The following is a 14,854-nucleotide window of genomic DNA, read 5'->3' on the forward strand; positions in this document are numbered from 1 at the left end:
ACCCTTCATTTAAAAACTGCATTTTGTGTTTACTTGTGTTATCTTTGACTAATGTTTAAATTTGTTTGATGATCTGAAACATTTAAGTGAGGGAAACATGCAAAAAAGTAAGAAATCAGGAAGGGGGCAAACACTTTTTCACACCACTGTATCTGGGTAGCAAGATCTACAGTGGCCTAAGGTTTCTTGCTCAAGCGTAGCGACTCAGAGCCACACCTTCACCTCACGCCACTGCCGGCTGAGAGTTTCTAGTTCATTATCACACAGGTCTTGAATTTGGGACTGACAGCTCAACACTGCAGGCTATCCAGTTAACGATAACCTCGAGGTGAAGATTCACTTTTAAGAGGTTCAGATAAATCTTCCTGTCTTCCTCTGACATTTCTTTTTCCTGCAGGACAGAAAAAGCAGCATTTCATTCCCATGGCATTGAGTAATAAACCCAAGTCTGTAGCTTCCTGTTTGGACAATCTGGGTATTATCATTACATGGAAGCACATTTTGCTCCTCAACCATCATAAAATTCTGCAAACAAAGTCAGCTCATGTGACACTTTATGGACAGTAACAACATCCAACGTCCAGCACAACATCCTGTCAGGTGTGGCAGTGAAAATAAGCCACTAAACCAGTAAGAAAAAAGTGCCTTTGACAGGTCAGATCTACGACACAACACACAGAGGTACTCACACACAAACACATTTAAGTATATATCTAACTTCTGACTCTTCCTAGGGGCATACTGACAACCAAATTAAAAAAAAAACATTGCAAAACATTTCCTAGACTCTATTTCATTCACATTCTCAATAACTGAGCTCAGACATGTAGCCAAATGGAAAATCTTTTTTCCTCATTTTATCTGCTGCATTAGGTGCCGATCAGCCGTAAAATCCTGCTCCATGAACGAGATAACAGCCCTTCTGTGTGTCTAAGTTTGTCATAAATTTTCAAGTGAAACACAAACTTGACACTCAAGCTCCATCGTGCTGCTGTTCGGTTCCTTGTGCAGGAGGACGAGGGTAGGGTGTCAGGTACAGGTACGATAATTCACCGCCTACCACCTGCTGTAAAAACAGCTCCAATTAAACAATTTGCATCCTGCAGTAAAAGCAGGGTTTTTAAGCAGCTGTGAAAAAGCACAGCTGTCTGTTTTATGACCAAACAGCAGCGATCAGGTGGCGGTGTGCAGAAAGTTAAAGAGCATTCCTCAGAGTTCACTTTCCCTCCTCTCATCCTGCTTCACTCCCGGTGCTTTATGATCTTCAGAGTGTAGTCATGTGATCAAATTCATGTGTGACTAGCAAAACTGTGCTTGCACCAAATTTACACATAGAGGAATATTTGAATAAAATATATATTTAAAAAAAGTTTCCTGGTTTTGCTAAATAATTTAGGATGAACAAGGCCAACAGCTGTAGCAGTAAGACAAAACTGAAGCTCAGTTCAAGAACATTCTTGAATCAAGTTGGTTTTTATTGGATTGCTAGAGACATTATCTCACTTAAAAGGCAGATTGCTTCATTTCTTTTAAGCAAAGTAACCTGTCAGGACCAGACTATGCTTATAAATACATGACTGTAACTTGCTAAGATGGGCATTTTCTTACATGCAGCTGCAAAGGCACAAAGTACACACAGTCAGGTGGAACAAGGTGCAGCCAGGATAGAGTTACGCACATTTAATTCCTCCACAATTACTCATCATGAACGGTTTGTTTTCCTGTCTTGCTCCAATTTCTTCAAACTAAACACACAACAGAAGAAAAGTATCACAACTTATTGAAAGACATTCATTTAGTAAACAAGATATTTCATTTTTTTAATGGCACTCAGCCACGGCTTCTCCCTGTGGTCCGCCTCCACTTGAAATGTGCTTTGCTCATTGTTACGTCACCTGAATGTTTGACCTTCACCGTGCAGAATGATGTATCTGCAGAGTTTGACACTAACAGGCTGTTTTCACATTCATCTGCTGAGCAGGCGAAGTTTGTCCGTGCTCACCTTAAATCTATGGGGCATCTTGTGGAGGAAGGAGCACATGTTATTTTTAGAGTTCTAACAGGGTGGTTGAACTTTTCTGTGCAAAAAGCAGATTATTGAAACATTCTTATACATCTTGAAACATGTCTGGAGGGAATCAGCCTTGGTTGTGAGGCCTCGGTTGCTACACATTGACAAGATAATATAATGACGCTGCAACATTACATAACGATCACATTCGGCAGATTAACACTACTTGCTTGAGGCCAGTGCAACAAAAAAGCTTTGTTATACTGTAGGTGCACTGTTCAAAGTAGTTCTGTTCTGTAGAAATGTTACTGTACAGGAAAACCCCAGATCTTCTATATCAGTAATGATCAGCAGCATTAGAGAAACAAAAATTGTCTTTAAATAGAACTGCAACTATGTGGCCGAGCACATATAAAACAAGATGAGTCATCAGTGTATGCATCTTCAAAGGTGCACCACAGACACTGCTTGCAGTTCTGCATTTAACTTACTGTCAAGAGTCAGAGGGGTATTTTCATCACTGAAGGTGATGTGGTGGCTGTGCTGAAGCGTTAGCGATTCAGATTTAAACATACCAGTATGTACGTGTGAATCTCACTTCCTCCTTTACAGTTTCAGGTACACTTAAATGTTAACATTTGGAATTTAAATTAAATGGCTCTAGTGTATTCTAAGTATGGCATGAGAAAAACTACTTCTTTCAGTTCCCCGATGACAGATTTTTCTATATAATCCTGTAAATCTCTCGAACATTACCTCCCTGAATCTGTTTGTACATCTACATTCCTCTCTCTTGCCTCTGCCTGAAGACATACTGTACATTCATCATGCTTTTTTTAAACTATCTGAAGACTTCCGGCAGACATATAACCAGAGTTAAACTCAGGGGAAGGTGTTGCTTGTGTTAACACTTCTGGACGGCTGCAACAGCAATACCTGCCCCCCCAAAAAAGGAAACACATCATCTTTTTACATCTGTATGTGCATGCATCTTGGGGGCCTATAGCAGAGGTTGCATACCAGCAAAATAAGTCCCATATTGTCATGAGAGAAAACACACAAGTAAGTAATACCACAGTGCGTCTCGGGGCTGAGTCAGTGTATCATTGGCGGGCAGTGTAACTAAATAAGCCCCCGAGCTAAAATATTTACCAGCTTCAGTCCAGCTGGAGTCCAGGGCCGATACACCACATCAAAGATTTAGCTAATGAGATGAAGCGGCGCACTGGCTGGAGATCCACTTCTGTGGTGATTGTTATGAACTCTAAATGCCATTTCTGCAACAAATCTGTTGTCTTAGAAGTTCACTTTGAATACACTTCATTACCTGATTTATGACCCCAATAGATTTTTAATGAGGATATTAATTATATATGCACCAGGCCACATAGATGTTCTTAATGGATGCAACCTGTTGATGAAACACTAGGAGTTTTCCCATATTGCCACTGGCGCTCTGTAAATCTAAAGAAGTTCATATGTGCTCATATATATTTCAGCAGGCTAATGTGCAACAACAAAAGACCTTGCATCGCGTGCACAAGGAGTTAAAGTGCATGAGTGGTCTTCTATTCAAACGCAAAAATCCCATGTTTTGCAACGAATGATCAGATACACAAAAAATGTGTTAGGGTGTTGGTGCTTCTTCCATTGGAAAATACACGTAATTCTGATCTAGTACGATGTTAAAAGTCAGTGACTGCACGTGTGTGTGTGTCTGTGTGTGTGTGTTTGTCAGACAGTCTGCCCTGACAAAAGCGAGGCAACAATAGCACCAGAGCTGGGCTGAGTCGTGCCCTAATTTCCCTCTCCTCCACGCTACGTCACAGCTCAAGGAAGACCCCCAACCCCCACTGGGCTGTACTGCAGTGGCAACATGCGCACACGCACACACACACACACACACACACACACACACACACACACAGACATGTCTACTGAGCACACGCACATCTTCTCACAAGCAGAAATGTAGCAGTATAATAGAAAACATGCATGTAGTGCAAATCTTGAATATTAATAAGAGCAGACAATACGCTGCATGCGCAAAAACAGATACACACTCCCTTCTCTCCTCTTTGTTCCCATGTGACGTCTGCATAGGAATGCCTTCAGACAGTGACACCCTTCTCGCTTCCCCCCCCCCCCCCTCGATTCTTGCTTCTTTCCACCTCCATCCTCTACCCCTTCCCCTCCTCTCCTTCTCTCCACAACCTACATCGCTCTGCTCCTCTAGAAAACAAGGCCATGTCGGCTTTTAAACACCATTGTGAAAGACAACAACACCCCCACCTCCTCTTTCTCTCTCACACACTCTTCTTCTCTTTCTTTTGCCCCTTGGCACATACTCTTCCTTTGCTCTGGACCTTATTCAAAGCCGGGGTTCACTCCCTCCATCAGCCATAATTGAGAATTAGTTATGGTGCGGTGTGCATTTGTGCGTGTGTGTGACCCTCATCCATCAGCCCAGCTGACAGGCGAGCCACTGAATGACTGCTATTACCCTCCTTATTACCCACCGACAGCACAGTGTGTGGCTGCGGAAAAACAAAGACAGAAGGTAAAGAAGGAAGGAGATGGAGAGAGATATCGATTGCAACAGTGTGCGGTCTGTCGCTGGGAATTCCCACTTCCACTTCTCTGGGACATTTACAAATAAGCTTGCATAGCCCGCAGCTTGTTTGAGAGGTTGCTAGGGGCAGTTAATGGTTCAATTTGAAGCCAGGGTAAATGCCTGAAAATAAGGCCATTATCAAGACAGTGCTAATGGGTGGAGGCCTGTTTTTAACCAGTAACAGGCCGCACACATGCCTGAACAATGTGTGTGTGTGCTTTTAGGGTCAAGCCTTTGATGCTGTACTTTTTGGTACAGGCCAACCAGTTTACTATGTCATTTTCATATAGCAGTGGTTCTTGGAGAGTAAATTTAGTTATGGGTAAAAAAAAAAGTTGTAAAAGTTTAGGCATCAACTACTCCCCCAAAGGGCCATGGCATTGTTTCATTGGCTAAATCTGGACAATTATATAGGGCTGAAATAGTCGCTGAAAATTTTTATGGTTCAGCGTAGCCATTTTTGTCCAAACTACACCAGAGACAGACTTCCTGGCTGAGCTGTAGCCATTGATAAAGTGAAACAATTTCAAGTTGACTGTGTTTTTCTGCTGAAATAAAGCTGTATAGTTCCTTAAAAAACACATCTTTTCAAGTTGAAACCATTTCATCATTACGACATAATGCTCTAGTTTTAGTGCAAAGTTGAGATGGTGTGTTTCTAAAATATTTCTGACAAATTCCATGATGTAGCACGCGTTGTCTTCTTTGGTCATCCACCATTTGCCTCTCTGTGTTTTCCCTTTCTTGCTTTCTCTGTCTCACCATGTAGTGTATCTGCCCTGACATGTAACCTTCTATTAATCAGCATCATCTCATTAGCTGCTGAAAGGTCAGGAGACACACACAGTGCACAGAGGTCACCAGGCCACATGAATACTTGTCAAGGAATGTACTATATTCACAGCATACATGCGCAGATATAAAAACACACACACACACACACACACAGCCAACACTAACAGGGAACTCTAACTAACCAGCTGTGGTCTCTCATGTTTCAAGCTCTATTTAATGGTTAAGAAAAACGATCTATATGACAGAATGATAAGTCACGCTTTCACTGCAACACGTGTGTGTATGTGTTTGCGCACAAACTGTGCATGACAATGTGATTAGTGCATGTCTTAATGATGGGATGACTCTCTGGCTAAAACATCCCCTAAATCCAGGAAGCAGCGCTGTCAGTGCAGCGGACGATGACCTCATTGTGAAAAACTAGTCCATGACAGCTGAGCCCTGGGACTCCACGGTGGTAACAAGAATTGGATATGTACTTGTTCTAGCATTGTTTTATTACTGCTATCATGGATTATAGAGTTGGGTGGGGGGTTTTGAGTAAATGATCTACTGACTGACAGATTACTGCTGGTGTGCTTGACTTTTGGTTGAACTGTTAAGGGGATTTGAGCGCTAAATCTGGTATTTCTATGTTCACAACAGGTGTACACACATGCGAAAAAATGGTACACGTGATAGTGATGATATTTACAGTAGTATCTCTGTGTTAAAACCTATTTATCGATGCTTCTGAAATCCAATCAATGTCTCAAAATGAGATGAGCTAATGGATTTCAGCTCTGGAAAGCTACAGGAGCGTTTGAGTGACTGCAGCACAACAGATCTGGTCAGTAATTTTATACACTGCTTCGTGACATTTCTGCCACATCACATGGTGAGGACGATGACGCCAAAGAAAAAGAATCTGGAGTCCAACTCAAAAATAATCCAGACACAAAAATAGCTCCATTACTCTTTACACTTTGAGCTGAAAACATGGCAACATCATGCGTCGGTGTCACATAAACTATCTAAACACAGTGTCTCGTTTCCCCCTCACAGCACCAGTGAAGGCCAAGCTGGCAATTAGGGTTTGTTTGGCTGATTGAGCCGTGTCATGTTAGAGGTGGAGCAGAGAACCAAACATTTCTACAGGCTCCGTAATGACAAGCTACATCTGCCCTTAAATGACATCTGGCTAACACACACTTAAACTCACACACATATGTGTCTGTGTATACTGTACATGCGCATTTGTGTGTGTCTCAAAGGTACTTATTCAAAGGAGACTTTGTGGTTTGCAAAGTCCATACCGAAGCAGAGTTTGCATGTGTCTGTGTGAGTTTGTGTGAGCGTACAGTCGTTTGTCTGAATGTGTCTACATGTTGAATTGCTACATAAACCAAATGGCACCCACAAACAGGACAGAGCTGCGGTAAATTTGGAATGGGGTGATGATAGCTCACGTGTAACTTCCTCTATTTGAAAAATGGTGTTGATGAGCAATGACACGTCAAAGTGTTTAACTCGCTTAAGATAAGAAGAGGAAGCTAGTTTATCCCTGGTACATCAGTATCAGTGCAGATTTGTTTTCACATATGCAAAAAGATTAGCTCCATATATATGTTTTATTGAAAGATGTTGTTTGTGATCAATGTTTAGTAACATTTACTATTAGATTCCCTAATATAGTTCCTGTCATCTGATGATTATACATTATGAACAGCAAAATAAGTGCAGTTATGCAATCTGCAACAACGCTCTCAGCACTTGGCAACATTATTTATTTATAGAAACCACCATCAGCAACAAACTGTCAGGTGCCAGCTTCACACTGCACACAAAATGAATCTATAACAGATGTGTGCTGTGCAGTCTTCTACAGGACATTATGGATATACACTGCAGTTGCCAGTTTATTTGCTAAAACTAATGCAGTCTAAGACCCCTGCTGTAAATTATACATTCATGAAGGTTACAATGTAGTGAGGTGTTGAATGGACTATGGTCATTTTGGGGCGTGTAGTTTGTGGTGCTGTTGAATCATATTGCATTATACAGACAGGTGTTCAGAGCCTCTCTAGTGGTTGAGCACTCGTCTTCCATGCGGAAGGTCCAGGGTTCGAATCTTGCTGGGGTCGACGTCAGTAAAGGCATGCACTCGCCAGAGGTACCCACCGCCTAATCAAACAGGATCAGATTCCTTAAGGAGGCTTAAGGATAAGGGAGTAACTCCGGAATCTGAGCCAAGTTCTCAGCGTGGGCACATCTCAAGCCCAATGTAGACGGGAGATTCCAGACATAAAAGCGGATTCATACAAACAGGTGTTCCTATTGTTGTGTCCACCCCATCCATATCAATACAGAGAGGCTAAATAACATGAACACATCTCTGAGTCTGTTTCTGTACTCCATAAACTGGCATTTGAGGGTACATGTCAATATAAAATTACTCACAATATATGTATGTAATTTTATACTGATAATATACAACATGATACAGTAAATTTCCCAGAAATCCAATTAACTGAACTGTTTAAAGACAAAATTGGTTGAATGTTTGTTTTTAACACAAAATTAAATCAAAATTAGCAATGAAATACCTGACAAATAAACATACTCCATCACACTGATTCAAAAATCCCAAAAGCCCAGTATTTCTGTAGAGCATTAGAACCACAGACATTAAAGAGATTGTTCACATCCAAAATCGAAAATAGATGTTTTTCCTCCGACCTGTAGTGCTATTTATCAGTTTAGATTGTCTTGGTGTGACAATCATTGTGTTGAAAATATCAGCTGTAGAGATGTCGGACTTCTCTCAAATGTAATCAAACTAGATGGCATTCAGTTTGCGGATCTCAAAGCACCAAAAAGTACATTTGGAACACTCAACAAAAAAGTCTGTTTCCAGAAATCAGTTTCATGTAGGAACTACTTTTTTGTTACCGAAAGGCAAACGCCAACCATATCATCATTCCGAAGGAGGAGTGCATCTACTCATGGACGATAATATTCTTAACAATAGTACGATACTGCTAACTCACCTGAGCTAGCTAACATTACAGATCAGCATAGATGCCATTAATGTTTACATCTTGCCCTATCAAGAGCATGAGCTCCTCACCCATGAGAAGATACACACTTCCTTCTGCACAATGATACAGTTGGCGGGTGTAGTTCGGCAGAGGGAAACCAGTTCCTATGTGAAACCGCTCACAACAGGGTCTGTGGATTATCTTGAGTAACCGGGTCATGATTTCTGGAAAGAGACATTGCTGTTGAGTTTTTCAAATTTATTTTTGGGTCTTTGAACATCACAAGCAGACCATTCTCAGAACCCATCGGCTGTATTCGGCATCTGACTTCCGGCAGACAGCGATACAGCCTCTGGGGGCAGACCCCCGATTTTTTGGCATTCCAGTTTGATTTGGGCGGAGGAGGCGAATTTCTGTTTCCGACTTCCGTTTATATAGAAGTAAATATGCTGAACCATTGCGATGGATTCAGAGTTTGCAGTGACGCCAGTTATGTTCTGCCTCATTAGTTCACCGCACGGACTGTTTAACCTGCCAACAACTGCAGCCGGCTCAAACGTGATTGGTCCATATCACGCGGACTACAAACAGCCTACAACCGGAAACCAGGGCTCTTCCGCTCTTCTTCCGGAGGCAAGATCTCCGGGGTTTGCCTACAGACTATATACAGAGTCTGTACATAGAGACTACAAGCAGACCATCTAATTCTATCATACTTGAGAGAAGGCTGATATCTCTACAGGCGATATCACACAAAACAATCTGGACTGATAAATAGCACTACAGGTAAGAGTGACAATATGTATATTTGTTTATAGAGTGAACCGTCTGAGACATTTAACTCCTACAAACATTATTAAAAAATCTCTGACATTAGTTACATTTTCATTGTCTCATTAGTCTCTATCATCATATCGCCTAACCCTATACAGGTCGTCACACTGCAATCTGAACTAAACTTAAAACCCGGAGAAGCAAGAGACATAACAACAGGCTTCTGAGTAGCATGCTGTAAATGTTTTACTTTCTCCTGTGGTAACATGCATGTAGTCCTTACAACAAAAACACATGTGAAAGCTGTCAGGAGACTCTGGGCCTCCTCCTCCTCCTGCAGCAATTAGTGACTAACAAAACTTGAGGGGCTTCCCAGGACGGTCGGTCACACATCCTCTCAGTGCCTTAAGCAAAGCAGAGGAGGTCGAGGTGCGTTGAAAGATGCAGCAGAAAAGATTTACAGCACAGATGCATGGAGAACTTCAAAGTGCTGTCAGACAAGACCTTTGTAACCGATTCATCTCGTATGCCAGCAAAGGGCAGCAACACTGTGTAGTGCAGGTATAAAAAGATTAACCAGGAAAATCTGCTGACTTGTCCTTTGTTCAGCAGCGCCCTGCTACAATGGCACAGAACAAGCAAATGACTCTCACTCTCATCGCGGCCGCAGTGAATCAGGCCATGCTGTTTGATTTCTAGATCTCACCAGTGGACAAAAGCAGAATTGTCTTTGTGGCCGCACGTCAGCTGACCAAGCTTTGTGGTGACAGAGGACTGAGCTGGTTTGTTTTTAAAGGTACAATCAATAACACAGGGGTGGAAAGTTCAGGTTAACCTGCCGGCTAGACTCTGGATCTGAATATTAGCAGTGTAAATAATACTATACACCAAAACACAATAGTATCTACAGTATCAGGAGTGTGCATGTACAGTGTGGCACCATGAAACTTAACACATATAGATATGAAACAGCTGATTTTTTTTACTGTACAAGTGAAAAGACTTACAAGTATATGGATAACATATTAATCCGCCCATTTATATGCCAAAGAAAATTCCATAGGAAGATCTTGTGCTTTGATGGGGTGGAGACATATGAACCAGGATTTGGACCATATGACTGTAAAATCTACATTAATACTGACAATAATAACAAAACACATTTAACTATACAACAGTCAAACACACACATCCCTTTCATATTACCAGAGGATATTCATTAGCTGATATTAAATATCAAGAATAATGTCACCACGTGGTCCCCTCAGAAACTGTCTGTCTTTAAATCTAAACGTTTAATATCTACTTCATGCAACTCCTTTTCCTGAGGAATATTGTGACACAATCTCCAAGAGCACAACAGCTACTACATGGACCAAGAACAAAATGAAACAAAATGAAACAAAATAAAACGTGGGACAAAAAGTCCTACATTTTATTTTGTTTCATTGATTAGACAACTGATAGCTTTGTCTTTATCGGAGGGGGGTGGCTAATGTGATGTTAAGTTATTTCAGTTAAAGTTTTGTTTTAGGTTAGCATCAGGTTTTAATCATGGCTCACATAGTGTCATGTCACAATAACATTCTTGATGAGTTGATAAGATCCCCATGTGAATACTGGACACTTGTTTTCGTGCAAATGCAAATCTTCTATGAGAATAGCCTGTTAAGAATGAATATAGGCTAAGTAAGCAGCAAACCCTGCATTGAAATGTATATTTCACATACAGTTTTTCACCTAATTGGTTACACATAAGTTATAGGGTGTGTTCCAAACACATACTTTTTCTTTTTACTTTTAGTATGTACTGCAGCTGTCCTTAGAAAGTGTTGTACGCAGCATGCACACAATCGGGACATACCACTTCTAAATAACATAACGCCCTGAGTTTTGACCCTCATTTTCATATATCTCTTACCTCAGGGATAAAACAAAATGCCTTCAACGAGCTTGCCTGAGACAGAGATCACCCTCAGCTGTTGGTTTTTACTTTGCAATAAGTTATAAATGCGTACATTGTAGATTCTAACATGTTATATTCACAACATTGAAATCATATTTGCATTTCTCTGTCATTGTTATTTAATACTTTTGCCCTTTTGTTTTTATTTATGGTTATTGTTACTATTCGACTGGCAGCAGTCACTTTAACGTCATCCATCATTGCGGCTTCAGTCAGCTGTCAATCGACTGTCATCTGTTTGCGTCTCCGTCAATGTGATGTATCGTCCACAGTGCAGAGGATTGTGGGTCGGACCGGATATAGTATGACATCCTGGTATTTTTGGCATATGTATTGGGACATACTAAATCTCTACTCAATCTAAAGTTGCTTCTTCCTGAACATTGTTCATGGAACTGAGGGTAAGTGCGTTTAAGACCATTAGAAACCAAAGTCCTTGTTAACATTTGGCATTCGGCCATTGCAATTCTGAAAGTCAACGAGAAGTTTCATACATTGTGTAAAATATTTTGCAAAACAACCCATTGCTGTGCTCTTGTGGATCAAGAAAACCTTGCCTAAGGAGTGTTCCTACAATACAAAAACATAATCATATCTAGTCTTGCTATACCTGAAAATAACCATCATGCTCCTCCCCAATGCCCTGCTACCCATCTGTCCAGCTTTTATTCACCTGGAGTCACCTCCTCATTCCTCAAGCCAATAATAAGAGCTCTTTCACAGCATGGACAACGATCTGGTGGTTAAATCCCTTATCAACATTAAACAACTTCACAGCCTTTAACACAGTATCAGTGTGAGCAAAACACATACTCCCTCTCTCCCTCTAAATGCCTTAAAATGTAAGCTGATGGGGACAAATGAGCTGACAGCTTCAGGGCTCAGTCATATTCACCCGCCTAGCCTCTTAGCTTCTGAAATGTGCTTTATCAGTTACACTCACACACACACACACACACACACACACACACACACACACACACACACATAGCAAAGAGTGTGGGCTTTTCATCTGGTGCCAATGCAACTGAGATAAGGCTTCCATAGCACTCTTTCTCACACACTCACCTGAAGGCATCTTGACTTTGTCAGAGCTTTCTGTGACTCACTCTGAGAAGCCACATGCAGTAAACTGATTTTTGTCAATATTTAGAGCATGCATGAATGTTTGTGATGTCACACACTTACTTTTCAAAGCCTGGATCAGCGCCTTGCCATCTTTAATCAGCTCCTTGATGAACTTGTTGGTCTTGTCCAGCTCCAGCTCATGGGACTTGAGTCTGTCCCTGAACTGCGGGCTGTCCAGGTAGCAGTCACTGAACTCCAGAGCAGGTAGTCCCATCTTCTTCTCCACCACCACCAGCACCCGGCAAAACGCTCCCAACAGGAGAAGGAGGAACAAGAGGAGGAGGAGGAGGGAGGAAACCCCGAGCTGCTACTACTACTACTGCTGCTGCTGGTGGTGGTGGTGCTGGTGCTGCTTCTGCTACTGGAAATGATGGAAAATCCAATTACAACATGTACACAGCGGGGCGGAGGTGTATCCCACAGCAGTGCCTACCTACATAACCTTGCGTCTCTTTATTTTAAGGCAAACAAGTTGACACAAGCAAGAGTCCTCCTGTGTCTTTCAGCAGCAGCAGCAGCAGCAGCAGTCCGACACGGCATCCAATTAAATGAAATAAAAAGTAGCAGAGTAAGTGTTTGATGGGGTTAAAAAAGAAAAACGCACGCGCTCAGGTGAACCGGTGCTGCATTCCTCTCCACCAAGTCATAGTGGTCCGGACAGAGTCAACCCGGGGCGAGGAGGGAGGGAGGGAGGCAGCAAAAAAACAAAACTAGCCTCGTAAATGCGGTGTCTTCCCTGGGCGGTTTTAAATGCACTGCTTTCTGCACAGCCCCGCTCGGCTCAGCGCTGCAGACCGTAATCAACCTACCCGGACACGGATAATCCTCTGACTGACGGCTCTCTCCGCCAATCAGAAGCCCGGAGCGGAGCGCTGACCCTGCGGGGGGCGGGTGCGCGGTGAGCTACTCTACAGCAGAGATGAAGAGGGCTCACTCTGAGCTTGTTTCTAGAGACGTTTTGTTCCTGGAAAGAGTTTGGGTTGTTGCATCTCATCAGGTGCTGCACAGAGGCGACCCCAGAAGTTCTGAATACGGGTGGCCAGATGGGACATAACAAAACCAAAAGCCATGACTGAACTCAAGGTATTCTGTTCTGCTGTCTTAGGGTGGTGTCAGGTAATTTAGGACATTAGGTGAAATGGGACAAATAAGGTTTACATCTTGGGCTAAATATCTGCAACCAGTCACTGAGTAGGCTATAATAATAATAATGATGCATTTTATTTATTCAAGTCCTTTGCAGGATTTATACATCGATGTAGAGCCTGCACCGTAGCCTTAAGTTCACCTCCCCAGAAATGTAACTACATGTCACAGTGACGCAGACTTCCTGTCTATTTTTGTAAGCTGAAAACCATTTCCCTCAGTGGAAACAAAGCTTTTATTTACTTTCATTTCACAGATAAGACTAGAGCGCAGTTCAGGCCGCCTTTTTCACTGTCCGAACCGAGCCTGGCCCGACCCCGACAGCCTTTCTGATTTTTATGTCTGAACCCGACCCAAGCGACGCAGTTTGTTACCTGACACAGTTATTGTTATCATGGTTACAGCTTGTCTGTTTACCGTGATTACACAAGGACAGTGTGTAAATGACCATTAAAAAAGGCTGTTGTTACGCACAAACACGCACAGCAGCGCAGCACAGCACACACACAACCAACTGCTTCGTTATCACCTGCATTGACCACTAAATCAAAAAGCCTCCATACCACTGATTTCCCTGCATGGTTTTCGGCAGTTTTAAGTTTCCTGATAGCAAGTTTGCCTGAAATGTAACTACTGGCCTGTGTTGCGTTCAGGTGTTGTCACTTAAATGAAAAAAATCCAGCACTTGAATAGGCCATAGCACAACACAGCAGCATGTCAAGTGGGCCGAACCCAAACCAAACCGGAGAAAACGTTCTGATTTGTTATCCGAACCCGGCATGACCCGCTGGGTTCTGACAGGTTCCGTCAGGCTCAGGTCGGGTATCCACACTCTAGCTAAGACAATAAATTGTGAAAACAATAAAGCCCCCCAAAACAGCATTTTAAGTCTTGTGTGTGATTTATCCTGGTTTCATATGAGCAGAGGAAATCTCAGCTCGTCGCTAGGCTAATTTATACAATGTAAAATGCCATGGGCTTGTGCTAATAACGTTAACATGTTACATTTGTTTGGAAAACATGTTTAGTATAAGACAGCTGTTTTGTCGGTGAACCTTGTGAGTTGTAATGGAGCCGAGTTTTGAAAAGTTACCTTTGTTAAATGTTGCTGTTGTCCCTGGCTTCATATGAGTAGAGAAAAAAGTCCACTTGCTGCTAGGCTAATTTATACAATGTAAAATGCCATAGGCTTGTGCTAAAAACATTAGCATGTTGTATTTGTGGGGAAAATGTGTTTTGTCTGTGAATGCTGCAAGTTGTAGTGACGCTGATTTGTGTACTTGTGTTTGAAATTGCCTCTATTAAAGGTAGGATCTGGAGGATTTTCAAACAAAACAAAATATAGACATATACAAATGAAATCCTGCTTAATCATCACCTATGGGCTTCTACTCATGTGT

The 14,854-nt window shown here is 42.0% G+C and overlaps 1 protein-coding gene across 1 annotated transcript in view; it reads right to left on the reverse strand.

Annotated features, from left to right (window-relative positions):
- The window catches only part of LOC126387647 (rho GTPase-activating protein 26-like), a 123,685-nt gene extending 110,591 nt beyond the window's left edge, over positions 1–13,094 (reverse strand). The window contains exon 1 of the mRNA XM_050040235.1: positions 12,369–13,094. Coding sequence (XP_049896192.1) covers positions 12,369–12,522 — 154 coding nt within the window. The 5' untranslated portion in view covers positions 12,523–13,094. The remainder of the gene's footprint in view (positions 1–12,368) is intronic.
- Positions 13,095–14,854: the final 1,760 nt, after the last annotated feature.

This window comes from Epinephelus moara, chromosome 3 (assembly GCF_006386435.1).
Source record: "Epinephelus moara isolate mb chromosome 3, YSFRI_EMoa_1.0, whole genome shotgun sequence".
In the NCBI taxonomy this organism is placed as follows: domain Eukaryota; kingdom Metazoa; phylum Chordata; class Actinopteri; order Perciformes; family Serranidae; genus Epinephelus; species Epinephelus moara.